Source organism: Ctenopharyngodon idella, chromosome 10, assembly GCF_019924925.1.
Source record: "Ctenopharyngodon idella isolate HZGC_01 chromosome 10, HZGC01, whole genome shotgun sequence".
In the NCBI taxonomy this organism is placed as follows: domain Eukaryota; kingdom Metazoa; phylum Chordata; class Actinopteri; order Cypriniformes; family Xenocyprididae; genus Ctenopharyngodon; species Ctenopharyngodon idella.
Window position 1 is genome coordinate 24,428,923 of NC_067229.1, and position 17,472 is coordinate 24,446,394.

The 17,472-nt window shown below is 37.1% G+C and overlaps 1 protein-coding gene across 1 annotated transcript; it reads right to left on the minus strand.

Annotated features, from left to right (window-relative positions):
• Positions 1-327: 327 nt before the first annotated feature.
• On the minus strand, positions 328-16,714 carry LOC127520296 (fibrillin-2-like). The gene is made up of 7 exons (XM_051908272.1): positions 16,360-16,714; positions 16,005-16,087; positions 12,642-12,740; positions 12,316-12,411; positions 8,320-8,415; positions 3,331-3,528; positions 328-461 (listed from the first exon to the last, which is right to left on the minus strand). The coding sequence occupies exons 1-7, from the start codon at positions 16,503-16,505 to the stop codon at positions 328-330; spliced, it is 852 nt and encodes a 283-aa protein (XP_051764232.1). The 5' UTR covers positions 16,506-16,714.
• Positions 16,715-17,472: the final 758 nt, after the last annotated feature.

Genomic DNA, 17,472 nt, shown 5'->3' on the forward strand with positions numbered 1-17,472 from the left:
TATCAAGTCAAGCTGGTTTATTGTTGTTTTGGTCCTGCATGGCAGGGAAAGAGAAAAATACAGTGAACAGCTATACATGAAAAGACTGTCTTTAATGAAAGGGATCAGCTAGAATGTGTGTGTTGATAGAGAGACATTTCTCCTGGAGTTCAATTATAACCTCATTTCCTGTTTTATCATCAGTGGGTCATAATCAGACAATTACAGTTTAGTTTTATGAATTCTATATAGTCGGGATTGTATGCTGCAGTCTCTTATTTAGTTAAGCATGCTATTATTCTCCTTTTGTCATGGTTTCTGATATAAAATAAACATGCTAACAGTGTGTTACTCACCCTCACACTTCAGCGAACTCATGTGCTGCTGGTAACCCGCCGGACACTGGCACTGATATGAGCCCACTGTGTTGATGCACCTTCCTCCTTTACACAGGTCAGGCACAACCTTACATTCATCAACATCTGGCCAAAGAGAAAACATTGTACACTTAAAGTACCAGCAATTACCTTAAAATCATTTTCTCATGAAGTATAGAAAATGAGTTTGCAAAAGGCAGGCTGCAGTCTAGAGCAGACTGATAATCAAGACACTGTTGTTTTTAAAAGAGTTACATTTATCATGTCACACAGTGAGATGGGAAAATCCAAAATCAAATCAATGATACTTAGAGCTGCACGATTCTGGATAAATTGAGAATCATGATTTTTTTGTTTCAAATAGAGATCACGATTTTCCCATGATTCTGAACAGACAACTAAACAAAACACCATGTAATTTACTAGATGTTCTGACAAAATTCAAATTTCTGCAATTTGAAAGAATTACTTTTTTTTTTAAAAAAATTGGTTTAAATGAATGATTCAATGAGTCACTCAAGTAATCGATACAATCATTTTTTGAAGCAACAAGTTACTTTCAAGGTGATTTGCTCTATTTTGATTGCTTCCAAGGACATCAGTGTTTATTTATGAGCTATAAACTTTTATACCAGTACTTCTGTGATCATTTGAATATTTGTAACAGACTGTGGTTGAAAAGACTGTTAGCTCTTTTTAAAGGGTAACATGGGGTAAAATGACTCCCCCCCCCCCCCCACCCACACACACACACACACACACACACACACACCTCATCCTGACCATAGATGAATAGATGACCAAAATCTGAATATCACCATTTGTGAGATTTAGTCAGCCAGCTTTGAGGTTAATTGATCTAATTTTGTATCTCTGGAAAATAGTGATCTATGACATTGTATTATGTTGAATATCAAAGTTCCCTTTCGAAAGGGAACTCGTGCTGCGTCCCCTAGGGGTTGCTATAGGGAATGCCTCTGGCATGACTGGTGTCTGAAGCATGAGTCTAAACACGACAATGAACTTGACATTGGCAGGCAGTGGCCTATGACGTGACCACTGGTGTAACCGTGAGTATAAAAGGGCACCTGTGAAATATGTCATCCTTTTTCTCAGGAGACTAAATGTTTGTATATGAGAAATGAGGGGCACACTCCTGAGGGAGTTGAATACACGCATTGCGTGGGTCTCCTCTCGCTATAGAGAGGATTTCTCAATGAAAAGCTCCATTCATCAATGTTTTTGGATTTGTGGAGTAAAAGTTATAGTTTTTATTTTGAAGTAAAAAGATAACATTAGAGGTTTAATAGACACAGGAGAATTGTTGTCATTTAGGAATGAGATCACGTGGGTGTTTGAATCGAGATCGCAATCTTTTAAAGATTGAAAGTGACTTCTGTGTGAACTGTGCTTAATACATTATTGCTACACTATTGACAATAGACAACATACCTCTTTTGCCTACAAAATGTTGCTGATGAGACTGCACCTTCACTCATTAAAGCGCCGCCAACTGGCAAATTTATGTTTACTGGTATTATAATGAATGGGAGAAACTGGGAGCTAAACAGCTTGTGTCAAGACTAGAAAAGGGCCGAGTCCGTGTTTTCATGGTCTTTATCTTGTCATGGACTCTGGAGAATGTGGACTTGGACTTAACCCTTCTTTTGGCCTCGGCCTTCACTCAAAGCTTACCCTGTTCAGGGGCCTCATTTATAAAACATGCGCACTAAAATCCACACCAATGTTCATATTAATAAAAACAGTCTTTGGCATGGAAAAGTGCTTAATGCCACATCAGGTTCTAAGCAGACGTATGCACTTTTTTTGTAGAGTACTGCAGGTATTTGGATATCTAAGCAATTCTTGCCGCTCACCATTTCATTTTCAAAAAGTTGCACTTTGAAACCCGTTTTCAAAAGTTTGCATTTTTTTTCCCACCAAAATGCCAATGTCATGAAAATAAACGGCCAAAACGGATAAAACGTTTTCCATTTTTAGTTGACAATGGTGTTGTGTAAATGGCCCCTAAACAGAGCAAGGTAACAGGAATCAAGGGAAACAAAACAGAACATAAGTGTCGTTTTTAGTCCATATCCATGACAAAGGCATGGACACAGTTATTTTTGCGGCTGATTTTATTGCATATACATTTGTAGGAGCTTAACTTTCAAATGCAAAATTTATGGGAGTAGAGTATTTAAAGGTTTGCGGTAGTCAGTTTACTGGTATTTGTGCCATTATTTAACACCCCAAAAAAGCATGTCTTAACCTATTTAGCGCTTGACATGCTGTGATAGTTGCTGTAGGAGGAGGAACCGCAGAGAACAGAGAGCATGTGATAGAGAGCATGTGATAGAACTCATCCACTCATGTTCATTTATTTGGAATGCCAGAGGAAGACGTTATCCGAACATATCGTTGGCACTTTTTTTTTTTTTTTTTGCTGCACCTGTGTTGTTAGTAGATCTTATCAGCGGCACTGCTTGTTTGTGACCCTATGCTAATTTGTGCTGCTATTGGTAGATTCCGTTGGTCATTATGTAAAAAGGCTGCTGCGTCTGTCTTCTTTAATTTGCTTATCGTCAGTAGATCAGCCACAGAACTTCACACTCCCATCGACACTTTTATGGGATTGTAGTCTCATGCTAATTTGCACTGTTTAGTTTACTCTTTAAGCTAAAGTATGTGATTCTTGTGCTACCAGCACCACAAAACAGAACTTCTCATATCCCTTCTCATATTCCTGTCTCGGTAAGATCAATCACTTGTGTTGTAGAATTTCTCATTTTCAAGTCACTTTGGATAAAAAGTGTCAGCTAAATGAATAACTAAGTATAAAGGTATTTTTTGAAAGATCACTAAAATTCCATGCTGAAAATATAAATGCATTAAATACTTTTACAAAGCAATTGACATTGATACATTACTGTACTTTTGCGCACTTTAATAATGTAATACAATCAGTGCTGACCTTGGCAGGCTCCTGTGCGGGTGTTTGGGATGAACCCTCTGCTGCAGGATGAGCTGAGAGGTAGACACAACTCACATGTGTGACCCCATGCTTGACCCACCGTGGCACAGCACAGTGCTTTACTGCATACAAATCCACTGCTCTGACCTCCACACTTCCTGTTGCGGACCTGGATGAAGCACGGGCCTGTTCGGTAATCTGATATATCAATAAAAATCAGAATAACAAAAATCATAATCTTCAAGTCAAAAGAACAAATCACCACGTTATTCACCAGATAAGTATGATTAGTGGACAAAAACAATTTGTTTTCTCTTAATGAAACCAGAAACGCTGTAATGCTGTTGTACATGTGTGTCTGTGATGATGATGAAACATACAGCTGATAGACAAAGAGACAGACAGCATTAAGAAAATGCAGCTGAATTTACACCTCAGTTAGCATAAATAAAGCACATCAACACAAACATAATGTATAAATAGCAATACAGTTATTTCTTTACATACTACCTGGTGCAGGTGTGCTGGATTAGTATTCAGGTGAGGCTGATCGAGTGGGTGGAGCTGAAGGGTCTGGTGTTGACGATGTTGTTGCCTCCATGACAGTAATAAGAATGAGATTTTTTTTTTTTTTTTTTTTTACATTTTAGTGATGAGACAGTTCTTATAGTACTTGTCATGAAAATATGGTGACAATGCAAACAAATCTTATTGGTCCTAAAATCTTTTAGGCAAGAAATAATTACTTATCCATGGCAACTAATGGGACGATTATTCCATCTGATATACTGTAGGTCCCAATGAATTGGACGAGATAGGGGTTTGCAATTTTCTGAAGTTGATTTTGGGGGAATAATATATAGAACAAAGAAACAAAGTCCAGCCCGGTATTAATGGGAAGCATAACTACAGCATGAACACAAAACATTTGTGCATTTAGAATTTGCAGACTGATTGTTTACCATCTCCAGAAGAATTTTAATAACCTATATTGATCCTCTGTCTACCAAACGAACAAATAAACATGTTTCATATAATGATGTTTAAAAGACCCTCAGCAAAGCAGCAGCACATGGAAGCCGTCTGGAGAGAGAATGACTCAGGTAGTCTGAGCTGTCCTGTGCAGACTGACATGTGTTCTGCATTACACAACCATGAGCTTTCATTTACCATGAGCCCTTATGCCAACTCCTACACATCCTGAAAAAAAAAGGGTCTCTTTCCTTAGCATCTTGCAGGGTTACGATTACATTTGAATCTTATTTTAATTTTCCATATGATGCTTTACAATCACAACATAAGGACACATCCAGCATTTAATTTTATTTTTTATAAACCCCTGTAAATTGTCACAGATGGGTGAAATAAAGTTAATTGCAGGATAAAAGCAGTTAAAAGGTTTATTTACAATGAATTCAAGAACTAAGAACACAAATAGAACAACCAACGTAAATGTGACGAGAACTAACAATGAACAGAAGGAAACACAGCTTAAATACACTGAACAAACCAATCAAATGAACATCGGGTGCAAACGATAATCAAACAATGAGTAACCTAGAAGATTAACTAGAAATTGGAAACTGGAACAAAGGAAACAGATAAAACAGGACATAACCCTGACATAAATACAATTTCAGTTCATTTATTTTATAGATAAACATACGTCTATCAGACAATGAGTTTTTTAATGGTTTTATTCTACTATGAAACTTTAAGTTCTTTAGGTTTAGTAACAATAAATAACTACTGATATTTTGCAAGGCTGTAAGCACATATTTAGATGGACAATCATCTTGTAAACGTGATTTGCTGAACATTCAGCAGTAACCTTATCAAATGACGTGGTTAAAAAAAAAAAAATCAATATAAATAAAAATAACAAATACATTTTCCCTGAAATTGTCAAGTACAAAGGGCCCCAAAAATGACACACACATACATGTACAATAAGTGTATGCTGTACTGAAAATGTATCTGTCACAGTGTGGCTGCAGAAAAGAAACATTGAAGTAGAGTTGTAACGGTATACCGATATGGTAATATATCACGGTATGAACACGTACAATTATCATATCATATCCCCCAATACCTTACCTACGGTACTGGGGGGAAAAAATTAATCAGATACAGAATATCACCTGCCATAAGCAACGTCTTTCCACTTTCCACTGCTTATGGCCAATTTATACTTCTACATGGAGTGTACGTAGCCGACGCCATCGTGAGCATTTATGCATTCTGCATTCTGTCTGCGTTGCTCTGCAATTTCACAGCCGGAAATTATCATTGGTGGTGGGGTTTCTATGTTCCACTGTGTAGAGTTTCTGCGCTGATGTTTTGAGTTTAGGCACCATTGTTTTGAGTTTAGGCTACTACAAACAATAGTGACTGAAACTGAGCAGGTCATTTTGGAGTTGGAGATGATTGATGTTGAAAAACAGTTACTTTTAGTTAAATTACTAAAACTAAAATGTAGTGCGCGTCAGGTTACAGCAATAGGTACATGACTATGCCTAGGCTACGCCATACCTACTGTGTACTCCCGACGCAGAAGAATAAATTGGGCTTTAGACAGTTATCTTTAATCTGTATCCCCTGTCAAAAAATAAGTTACATTTGCAGTAGGGGAATACTTTGGATATAGAAAAACGTATGCGTGGTTGTCCGCGAGGATAGATATCCAATTTGCAAAAAAGTGGACGCAAAATGCCTGCAAAAGGAGGAAACACTTCGAACATGTTCACCTATATTCGAGAACACCATCCCTCCGTGCTGGATGGATGGATGAACAAATCGAAAATAGAGCTGTACAATAAATCAAATCGCGACATAGTCTGTGAATATTGAAGTGCAAAAAGATATAAATTAAAACAAAAAGTTATATAAATATATAATCTGCTTGTTCTGTGTGTCTCTGTGTGAATGAGCTGCGCCATTTCGTCTACTACATACTCAAGTACGCGTGAAGCTCATGGTGTTTTCAGCATCTGCTTTCTCACAATATGAGGGTGTGAACACCTGAGAGCTGCTCTGAGAGAAAGCTTAATGAGCATTTCATCATTTTATTTGAGAAAAACCATTGTCAAATACACTCTGAAACTCAGAGGTCTTCACTAAAACCCATCAAAATAAAAGTTTGGTTTAACTTGAAATTATGACAGAAATATATTCGTAATTACTATCGTACAATAGAAAGTACTTCTCAAAATAAAAATAATAACAATAATAATAATAAAATGTATTTAAATATTATTTAAGGAATTTATTTATTTTTTGTCCATGTTTTAATTTAGTAAATCTCTTGTGCAGCACTTTGCCAAAAAATAATAGTTGTTAAAATTTCATTTGATTACATTTTAAAACATTAATTAAATTGTTAGTTTTATGCATTCATTTGATTACGTTTTTGATAATATATATGTAATAAATCATAAAAAGAAAAATTAATTTTCTGAATAAAATACTGTGGCAAGCAGGATGAGGCAGAGGGCCATGAGAACGGTATGAGGCTGGTGTTAATGAGCGTCACCTGTGAGCCATACCAGTCTCGAGTTTCTCACTCTTGTCGCTCCTCCTTTTATGCTCCCGAAGCTCATCCGTGAGAAACTCTAGGACTCTATTATTCTTAACAATTTTAATAAATTATTAATGATAAAAATAAGTTGCTAATCTAATCCATAATTAATTATTACATTTAATATATTAGATATGTTTTTGCTATTTGAAATTTGTTTTAAGTTTTAAGTTTCTTATAATAAAGCATTAATAAAGCATTTCTTCAACCAAAAAACCTGTTTTCATTCATTTAAGAGGCATTTTATTATTATCATTGTGATGATAACAATAATAAATGATTGTTTAATATCAGTTATCATCATAAGATGTTTATCTTACCGTGAAAATCTCATACTGTTACAACCCTACATTGAAGTGATCTAGGTGCAAACAGTATATTTATTACACAAACACAAAAAACACTATGGAAGCACAGGAAAAACCACAGGAGCACCGCAAACCAAACCTTCCACTGACAAGAACAGACAAAGGATTGAACCAAACAGGTATAAATAGACAGGATAAATGAAGGATCAAACAAAATACAGGTGGGACTAATCAATGAACCAATGGGTAACTATGGGAATAAATGACACCGGGACTAAACACAGCCAAGGTAACTAAAGTCAAAGAACCAAAACTACACAAAAGATATGTGAAAGTAACTGTCAAAGAAACCTCACAAGAGATCATAAAGCCACACCGGACGAGAAGTGCCACACTGCGTCACACTAATGCAAAATGCGATGTATCTACCAGCCTAGGGTGAAGTCAGTATACAATAATCTGGGAAAAAATATAATGTAATTTAATGGAAAACTGCTGTATGTGAGTGGCAAGGCAGGATTATGAACAGCCTCTAAAGTTGTAGCTGGGAGCCGCTGACAGTCAGTGTGTGTTCACTCATAGAAAATAATGGTTTGAATTTTAGGGCGCTCTGTGACTGATGTGCGACCCTCAGCTACAGCACTAAAATTAACCCATTCAATATGCTTTATGAAACAATGAAAAAGAAACTTTGAAGAAAACACTGACCACTAAATTTCTCACTAAAAAGAATAATAAATTAACAGAGCGGATGAAGGGTTATTTCAGTGAAAACTTTAGAGTGAAAAAAAAAAAAATATCCATAGCTTACCCATAGACATTGAAATGTACTAGTATGTAGAAATTAACATTAAGTAAGATTAATAAATGCTGCAAGATTAATGTTAATGATCCATCCAACGAATCTAACCTTATTGTACACTATTACCAAACATTCCCTACTGCAGAATTTATGTTTATGTCAGGAGTTATGATTAATTGTGCCAATAGATTATTGTATTCATTGACCTAAATGAACATGTTAAGTTAACAACACTAGTTTTAGGTGTGGGCACAAATATGCTGTTGCCAATAAGTCACAGTTTTGTGATTGGTTGTTCTTACCTCTCTCACACTGCGGCCCAGTGAAGCCATATACACACGCACAGCGGTTTGGTCCAATGCAGTGTCCACCATTCTGACAAGTCTTCTCACAGACAGCTGAAACAAAACCACCTGCGTTAAAACACTGTTTCAATAGTGGGACTGCTTTGTGGTAAGACTCTGTCTTTCATATGCATCTGAATGTAACAAATCATAAGTTTGATCCTCTTAAACAGTTAGTTCACCCAAAAATGAAAATTCTGCCATTAATTACTCACCCTCATATCGTTCCAAACCCGTAAGACCTTCGTTCATCTTCGGAACACAAATTAAGATATTTTTTATGAAATCCGAGAGCTCTCTGACTCCTCCATAGACAGCAATTTAATGACCACTGTCAAGGCCCAGAAAGGTACTGAAGACATCGTTAATATAGTCCACGTGACTACAGTGGTTCAAAAATAATGACTTTATTCAACAATCTCTTATCTTCTATGTCAGTCTCCTACGCAGTTGACGTAGCACATGTAGTGCAGCGCTTACATATTTACATCCGAACGCCGGCTCAGTATTGGCCAACGCTGTACATGTGAGTACCACGATGCATGCGTGTGATGCTGACCAATAATGCCGGCCAATAATGAGTCGGCGTTCTGACGTAGAACACAGAAGCACTGCACTGTGCTTACTATGTTAACTGCATAGGAGACTGACATGGAAGAGAGAAGAGATTGTTGAACAAAGCCGTTATTTTTGTTTTTGCACACAAAAGTATTCTCGTTGCTTCATAAAATTAAGGTTGAACCACTGTAGTCACATGGACTATTTTAACAATGTCTTTAGTACCTTTCTGGGCCTTGACAGTGGTAAATAAATTGCTGTCTATGAAGGAGTCAGAGAGCTCTCGGATTTCATCAAAAATATCTTAAATTGTGTTCCGAAGATGATTGTGGGTTTGGAATGACATGAGGGTGAGTAATTAATGACAGAATTTTTTTTTTTTTTTTTGATCTACACGTCACACACATTCTTCACATAAAAGACAAAATATATGCCCTGCCCTGCGTGATTTGATGATGAAAGTGGGCTAAATGCCATTAGGTCAGGTATTAGTGCCTGATGTCCTATGACATTTAAATCATCCTAATCTGAAAGTCTAGGACACTTCAGGATAACTGAACAGTGATTATGACTGGCTTACTACAGGCCGGCTGTTAACACAGGTACTGTCCAGACAGGTTATTGTTGCTCATCTTGCATTTCAAAACCTTGGCAAAAGGCCATGGCTTTAGAACCAGAATCAAAGAAACTTTCAGTGCTAGCTAAGTGCCAAACAGACAAGAGCCAAGAGCTTTGGCCTGCCCTCTATTGTCTATGAGCAAAGCCTTGATCTCCTACAGAAACGACTGCTTCTCTGGATGATTTATATCTGCTGCAACCCTGGAAAACCTGCAGAGGTCTGTGCTGATTATAGGAGTTTATGACAGAGCAGGACACCTGCAGATCCTTCAAAACATGATTGTTAGATTGTTTGTATGCATTCCATTGAGAAAAATACAGGTAGGCTTTGAGCACTGTGAACATTAGTTGAACCTCAGTCTATGAAGTAAGACTATTTTCCTGTACAGTCCTCAATTCAGTTGTTAACTAATTCCTAGCCAGGATGTTACTGTACAAGCACCTAGATGGGGTTCTTGCTCCTGTATATAATCAAAACAAGTACAGTGTGTTAGTAGTGCAGATAAATGTGCTGTCTTTGTTTCAAATCAAACTTGATTTGAAATGTGTCAGACTTGATCTTGAAGCATTGTTTTAATGTAACTGGGTGATGATTGTTTCAAGGACTGAGAGGTTGGCTGATTTGGGCAAGTGGGGATATCACTGAACTGAACTCTAGCAGGACCTGGAAGACCTTAGCAAATATGTGACAGATAATTTATGTGGAATAAAAACAAGCCAATCATCAGCATTCAGAGGACATAAGAAGGGAGCAGGTTGTCCAGCGAGGAGGCAATTGCAGTAATCAAGCCGCAAGATGTCTGGGGTCTGGACAAGAACCTGAGGAGTACAATTACCAGAAATGGGCTGATGTTGTGAAGCATTAAGGAGCAGGAACAAAGGTAATCCAAAGAAGAGCTGGTAATCTTGGGCAGTGCTTCTCAAACCTGTCCTGGAAGCCCCCACACACCTGATTTAACTCACCAGCTCAATAGTAGAGGCTGCAAGACTTGAACTGGGTGTATCTTACAAAGGAAACAATCAAAAACGTGCAATAGTGGGGGTCCCCAGGACAGGTTTGAGAAGCACTGATGTGCTTGATTAGGGAGACGAGCAGAGGGAAATGTGCAGTGCTGGGTTACTACAGGACCAGGGCTGGGAAGCACTGTTCTACTAGGAGCCTGAGAAGAAACTCTAGATCATTCAGGAAAGGGCCATGAGCACCAGTTGACACCAATGACAAAATCCAATATATGGACATTTTGGATATGGATGATGGACACAGTATTCACTATGAATGGGGAGATTTGTAAGAGGCAAGATACCGACAGTCCAAGACTCCAAGAGACTGTGACACTATCCACCTTATTCCTAAAGAGCCTATTGCGTTTTGAATTATGGGTGGCACTTTCGGTTTGGGGAACTTCCATTCGAAAAGACTGAAACAAATCATTTCAAATCATAAGGTCGCCCTACAAATAAAACTTATCCATCAGTTTGACTGAATGAGCTGTCAATTTTTCTTCGTTTTATTTTCAGACATCATGAGAATAACGTAATACTTGGTATTTTAACATGACATGTTATAACAAAAATATCTATGGCAAAAGCTCTTTTCAGTCGTTACATTCTTTTCCTCATGATTATTTTCTTTTTTCCCTTTGCATTCTGCTGTAATAGTATGAAAAAGGACAACATATACTGCACATTTGTGGTCTGTTCTCCCAATTTAATTTATGATATAGCCCATTAATAATTCACTGGAATGCACGAAGAATCTCTCATTTTTCTCCTCAAATCTTCACGTCTCTTTCTAAGTTTGTTTTCACAGGTAAATACAATTTATTGTCTGTCAAAATGACGAAAATCACTTTGAAATAGTATCATAAGTTAATGAACATTTTGATTAAGGCAACGTATGTTACATAATACAGATATACAGTATATTACTACAGTGATATTTAACCCGTACGTTATTGCTGTGGAAAGAATCACGCTTTTGGGGTTATTCATGGTGTGTTGAAAGTATTTTGTTGATGCTTTTACACTTTTAAATGTCCTTTTAATGTTCAGTGGTTGAAGGGTGAGTAGAATAATGTCATCTCATTGTACCCAGTTAAAAAAAAATTATTACTGCGTTCATAGAGCGAGCCTTTCACTGATTGGAAGGAAGTTAATTAATGGAAGTTACACCCATAATTCTTACAAAGCATCATGGGGCGTAGGAATAAGGTGGATTGAAAAAAGGTAAGATCCAAGTGCAAATATTATTTAAAGGGCAAACCACACAGCATAAATTCAAAAGACAGAAGAGGATGAGAAGAGAACAAGAATACTTAAAATTCCAGTGGGTGCACTTTGCAAGGAATCTATGAATATTAAAACTCATAAAACTCATAAATACTAAAACAACAGAAAGTGTGAAGAATACCAAGGGTTCATCATAGTTCAGTATTCTGGTGAGGGCACCTCTGGGCTCAGATGCTACACATAAACCTGAAATAGAGGCAGCTGAGGTGGCAGGTGTATCAGTTGGAGTCATCAAGTGAAGAAATGCCATTTGTGACATAAGTCGAAAAAGGTCTGTGTTCTTCTTTACAAACCGGTAGGTATAGAGAGACCCTAGTTTAGGAGATCTGCAGAGGTTAGTGTAGGACAGATGACACTGGGTGGTTTTTAGTAGACTCTTTTGAAATGATGGACAGGAATAAGTGACATCATGTTGAGTCTTGAATGTGTGCAGTTTGGAAAGCATCAAGTACTACGCAGACTCAGGCCACAAACACAAAGCATACTCACGCTGTCCACAAAAGCTTCCTGTATATCCCTTTAGACACTGGCAATGGTCATCTTCACACACCCCTCCATTCATACATCTGATATTGCATTGTTGGGCTTTAACAAGAAAAGAGAGAAGGAGACAGAAATACTTTATAGTTGCATGTTATGACTGGTTTGGACTGTTTTACATGCCATGTGTACTTCACTGCTTTTTCTATAGTCTTATAGTATTTATTTTTCTTCCAAAACCTACTTTGAATAGAAATTTGTTAAATATACAGTACAATGTAAAAAAAAAAAAAAAAAAAATCGGTATAATATAACATATAATGTATAAAACATACATGATTTGGTGGCACAGGTTGGGGCTATCTGGCCACCAGGACATGTGCACATGTTGGGTCTGGAGCAGAAACCATCACCACAGCTGTTCCGGCAAATAGCTGCGATACAGAGCATGTGGTAATATTAACAGAAAATGTCACTGGAATGAAGAAACTTGAGTGTTTAAAGGCTCTCTAAAGTCTCAATGTGTTTGAATCAGCTGGTGTTTTGGTGATTTTTATTGGATGCATGAATGAAGTCATTTCACCTCAAATTCACACAGGTGTCTTAGAGGATTTCACAAACAATCTCTTCACTTGATTTATTGTTCTTTTTTTTTATTTAAACTGTAAGAACTTTTGTAGACTTATGACAGAAATAAAGTCAATCTGGTCATTAAAAAGTGAAGCTGTTAATGTTGTTTGTGGAGTTGTTTAATCATATTCTGCTGAGATCTTAAAAGATTTAGGGCCAGATTTACTAAACGGGGCAAATTAGCATGAGAGCGCAATTCCACAAATGCGCTGATGGGAGTGGCAAGTTTTGCGCGTGATCTAGCTCACTGCTGACGTGCAAATTAAAGAACACAGACACAGTCAAATCATTTACATAATGACCAATGCAATCTACCAACAGCAGTGCAAATTAGCGTTGGGTTGCAAATAAGCAGAGCTGATGCTCATATCGACACGGGTCGACACAGGCACAACTTGTTACATGTAATCTGACAAACACGTACACACACACACATATATATATATATATATATATATATATATATATAGGCCAACATGGCTTGGCAAACAATATGTTTGGACAATGTCTTCCTTTGGCATTCCAAAGAAATTAATAAGAGTGGAAAATATTTTCTCCTTTCTACCACATGCTCTCTGTTCTCTGCGGTGTCTCATTCATTTAAATACTCTCCTCCCATAAATTTTGAGTCTGAAAGGGAAACTCCTGCAAATGCATAGTTTTTTAACACCAAAAGAGGGTTTGCGCTGGCACAAGCTGTTAGTAAATCTGGCCCTTAATGTCTTCTTTTAATCTTCAGTTGGTTTCATCTAAGGCTGTGGCTGAAGTTAGTTTCTGCTTGTCTCTTCTCTTTTTTCTGTTCTTGTTGTTCCTCTTTCCTTCAGTGAATCTGCTTGTAAACAACAGGTGTTCATCACTATGCTCAATTATTAATTAATCACTTAATTATCTCATTTACTGCAACACTGTGTCTGTTAATTTTCACTCTTTGCGGTGTGGACACATGAACACTGAACAGTATTCATTTAACACTGATGATATTGTTGTGGGATTAAAGGTGTACAATAAAAGACACCGCAAAACATATTTAACAGTAATAAAATTGGGTAGGGTACATTTACACAACAACAATGTCCTAAAAACAGAAAAGTTTTTTCTTTGCATTTTTCATGTACAGACGACAACATTGTCACAACGATCCCAGTTCACTTCACACGGATCTGCAAAAATCATTTAAAAAACGCTGTATTATGCTGCCAGGCCAGTAGTTTGTGATATCACTCTGTAAATTTTTCACAGAGACAATAATGGTATCGTTTTCAAAAACTTGCATTTTGAAACCCGTTTTCAAAAGTTTCCAAATCAGCTTTTTTTTTATTGGCATATAAAGGAATTTTAGTATAAAAGAATTTTTTCCCGGTATCAGTCGTCCCACATTATGCACTGTATTATAATACTTGCAAATACCAATATACAGTGCCTTACAAACAACCACACGACAACACAATAATTATTAGCCAAAATACTGCCTTTAGTTACGATATTACACAAGAGAAGTGACAAGTAAATCAGATAGTATTAAGAGTCTTTATGGCTACCGAAAAGAAGCTATTCCGAAATCTATTAGTCCTTATTTTAATTAGACTATAACGCCTTCCTGAAGGTAACAATCTGAAAAGCTTGTGTGCGGGATGATGAGGGTCACGGACAATCTTCTCCGCCTGTTTCAAGACACGTAACCAGTGCAGATCCTGAAGGGAGGGTAAATCAGTCCCTATAATGCGTTCAGCCATTCTGACCACTCTCTGAAGCTTATAGTTGTCTCGTTGAGTGGCAGAACTGTACCAGACAGTGAGTGAGGAGCACAGGACCGATTCAATCATAGCCTTGTAAACTTTACACATAACTTCTCTTGACAGGTTGCACTTCCTTAATTGACGGAGGAAGTACATCCTCTGTTGAGCTTTTTTAATAATGCGGACAGCGTTGCTCTCCCATTTCAGATCACTGCAGATGGTAGTGCCAAGGAACTTGTGGGATTCTGTGTTACTCACTGTACAACCATTGATTATAAGTGGAGACAAACAGAAAAGGACTTTTCTTAAAATCATCAGTCATCTCCACAGTTTTACTGATGTTAAGTTTCCATTTTTAGTTGAAAACAGCCCCTATGTTTTGCACTATGTTTGAGCAAACTGAGAAAAAAAAAAAAAAAACATTAATACTTTACTGCCTGCAATTAAAAAGTAAAGTTACTGTGAAATAAAAAAAAAAAAACACCTATGCAAAAAATAGTTTAATTTACTAAATGAAACAATCTAACTTTACTCAAATCTTAGTAAAAGTTCATTGCATTTAAAGGATTAGTTTACTTTGAAATGAAATTTAGCTCAATTCACCCTCACCCTCAAGCCATCCTAGGTGTATATGACTTTCTTGTTTCTGACGAAGACAATCTGAGAAATATTAATAAATATCCTGACGCATCCGAGCTTTATAATGGCAGTAAGAGGGTTTAATGAGTATGAGCAGACCAAAGACCTCCGGAGTGTTAATAAAGGCCTTCTGACGCGAAGCGATGTGTTTGTGTAAAAAAATATTCATATTTGAACAAGTTATGAAGTCGAATATCGCGCTTCTGCCAGACCGCCTTCCGTATTCAACGTACGCAGAAAGTCATATACACCTAGGATGACGTGAGGGTGAGTAAAGTTTGGGCTATAGCCTAATTTTCATTTCAAAGTGAACTAATCCTTTAATAGAAAAAAAGTTATGTGAACTCAATAAGTGATAGGGTAAATCTTGAAATTAAATGTTTATTTTATGTGTTTTTAAACATAAATGGTTCAAGGTAATCTTTTTCGCCAAATTAAATGAGTTAACATACTGTAACAGTAAAACTGTAAATTAACAGTAAACTACTGGCAACCCCTGCTGCCAGATTTGTGTCTAAGCAAGTGATAAAACATGTTTCTTAATTTCTACAACTCATAAAATAAGCTTTAATTCATTTCACATACTTCCTAGAATTTTTCATTAGAATAAATGTAAAGCATAAGGCAATGAAATTCAAAAGCACACTCACTGAACCTAGAGACAGTGTGAGGAACATCTGGACTCTGACTTACGCACAACACACTGGTTCCCCCCGGGCAGAGTCTTCCAGCCTGGACAGCAGTAGGACTGCAGACGAGATCCACACACATTAGGTCTGCAAAAAACAATGATGAGCTTCAAGATCAAATTCACCTGCATAATAAATGTACTGTACAAGGAAACCTATGAGACAAAGCAACAGAAGAAATCTGCACACGCAAACACTAAGAGCTTGTCTAAAAGTTCACAGTTAAACTGTTCATATATGACACATGTTTCTGTAATAACTGCATGTTTCTCACTCAGAACAGCCCACATATCACAGCCTTATACTAATAAAAGCAACATTAGTTTGGATGTGTGTGTGTGTGTGTGTGTAAGACTCACCCTCTCAGGGACTCTTGTTTTTCTCGTCTCTGGGATCCATCCATATGAACAGTCGCTTTTCCATGAATTCCTGAGATTTTCCCCATTAAAATTCCCAGTAGAGCAACAAATCCAACTAAACACCTCAGATCCCCTTGAGATGACATGATAGATCCAGTGAACCTTTACAATCAGTTAGTCCAAGAGATGAATGGAAAATCATAACAGATCCCTTTTTTCACTTGAAATGTAAAGTTGTACGATAAAGAGCTGAACTGAAGTGCAGGAGGAGAGCAGCTTGCGGAGGAGAGGATGAAGGAGGATCCCACACGTTTCGTGACGCCTGCGCCGGTGTTCTGTCGATTTCTCCTACCTTGTCAGATTTTCCTACCGTAGCGCAAAATTGTAGCTATATCTATCGATCCATCCTACCGCATCGAAAAATCCTACTGCGTGTTAGCGTTTGTGACTACGTAAAATAATTCAGAGTAACTTTACCGAAGATTCTTATTAGGGAAAACGATTCGACAGTGCAAAATACCCCATCAGATTGTCCTACCAGTATAAAATAAACAGGTAGGATGATTTTACCGTGCAAAATACCCCGTCAGACTGTCCTACCAGTATAAAATAAACAGGTAGGATATAAAATAAATGGGTAGGATGATTTAACAGTGCAAAATACCCCATCAGATTGTCCTACCAGTATACAATAACAGGTAGGATGATTTTACAGTGCAAAATACCCCATCAGATTCTACTACCAGTATAAAATAAACAGGTAGGATATAAAATAAACAGGTAGGATGATTTTACAGTTCAAAATACCCCATCAGATTGTCCTACTGGTGTGAAATAAACAGGTAGGATGATTTTACAGTTCAAAATACTCCATCAGATTGTCCTACCAGTATAAAATAAACAGGTAGGATATAAAATAAACAGGTAGGATGATTTTACAGTGCAAAATACCCCATCAGATTGTCCTACCAGTATAAAATAAACAGGTAGGATGATTTTACAGTGCAAAATACCCCATCAGATTGTCCTTCCTACCAGTATAAAATAAACAGGTAGGATATAAAATAAACAGGTAGGATGATTTTACAGTTCAAAATACCCCATCAGATTGTC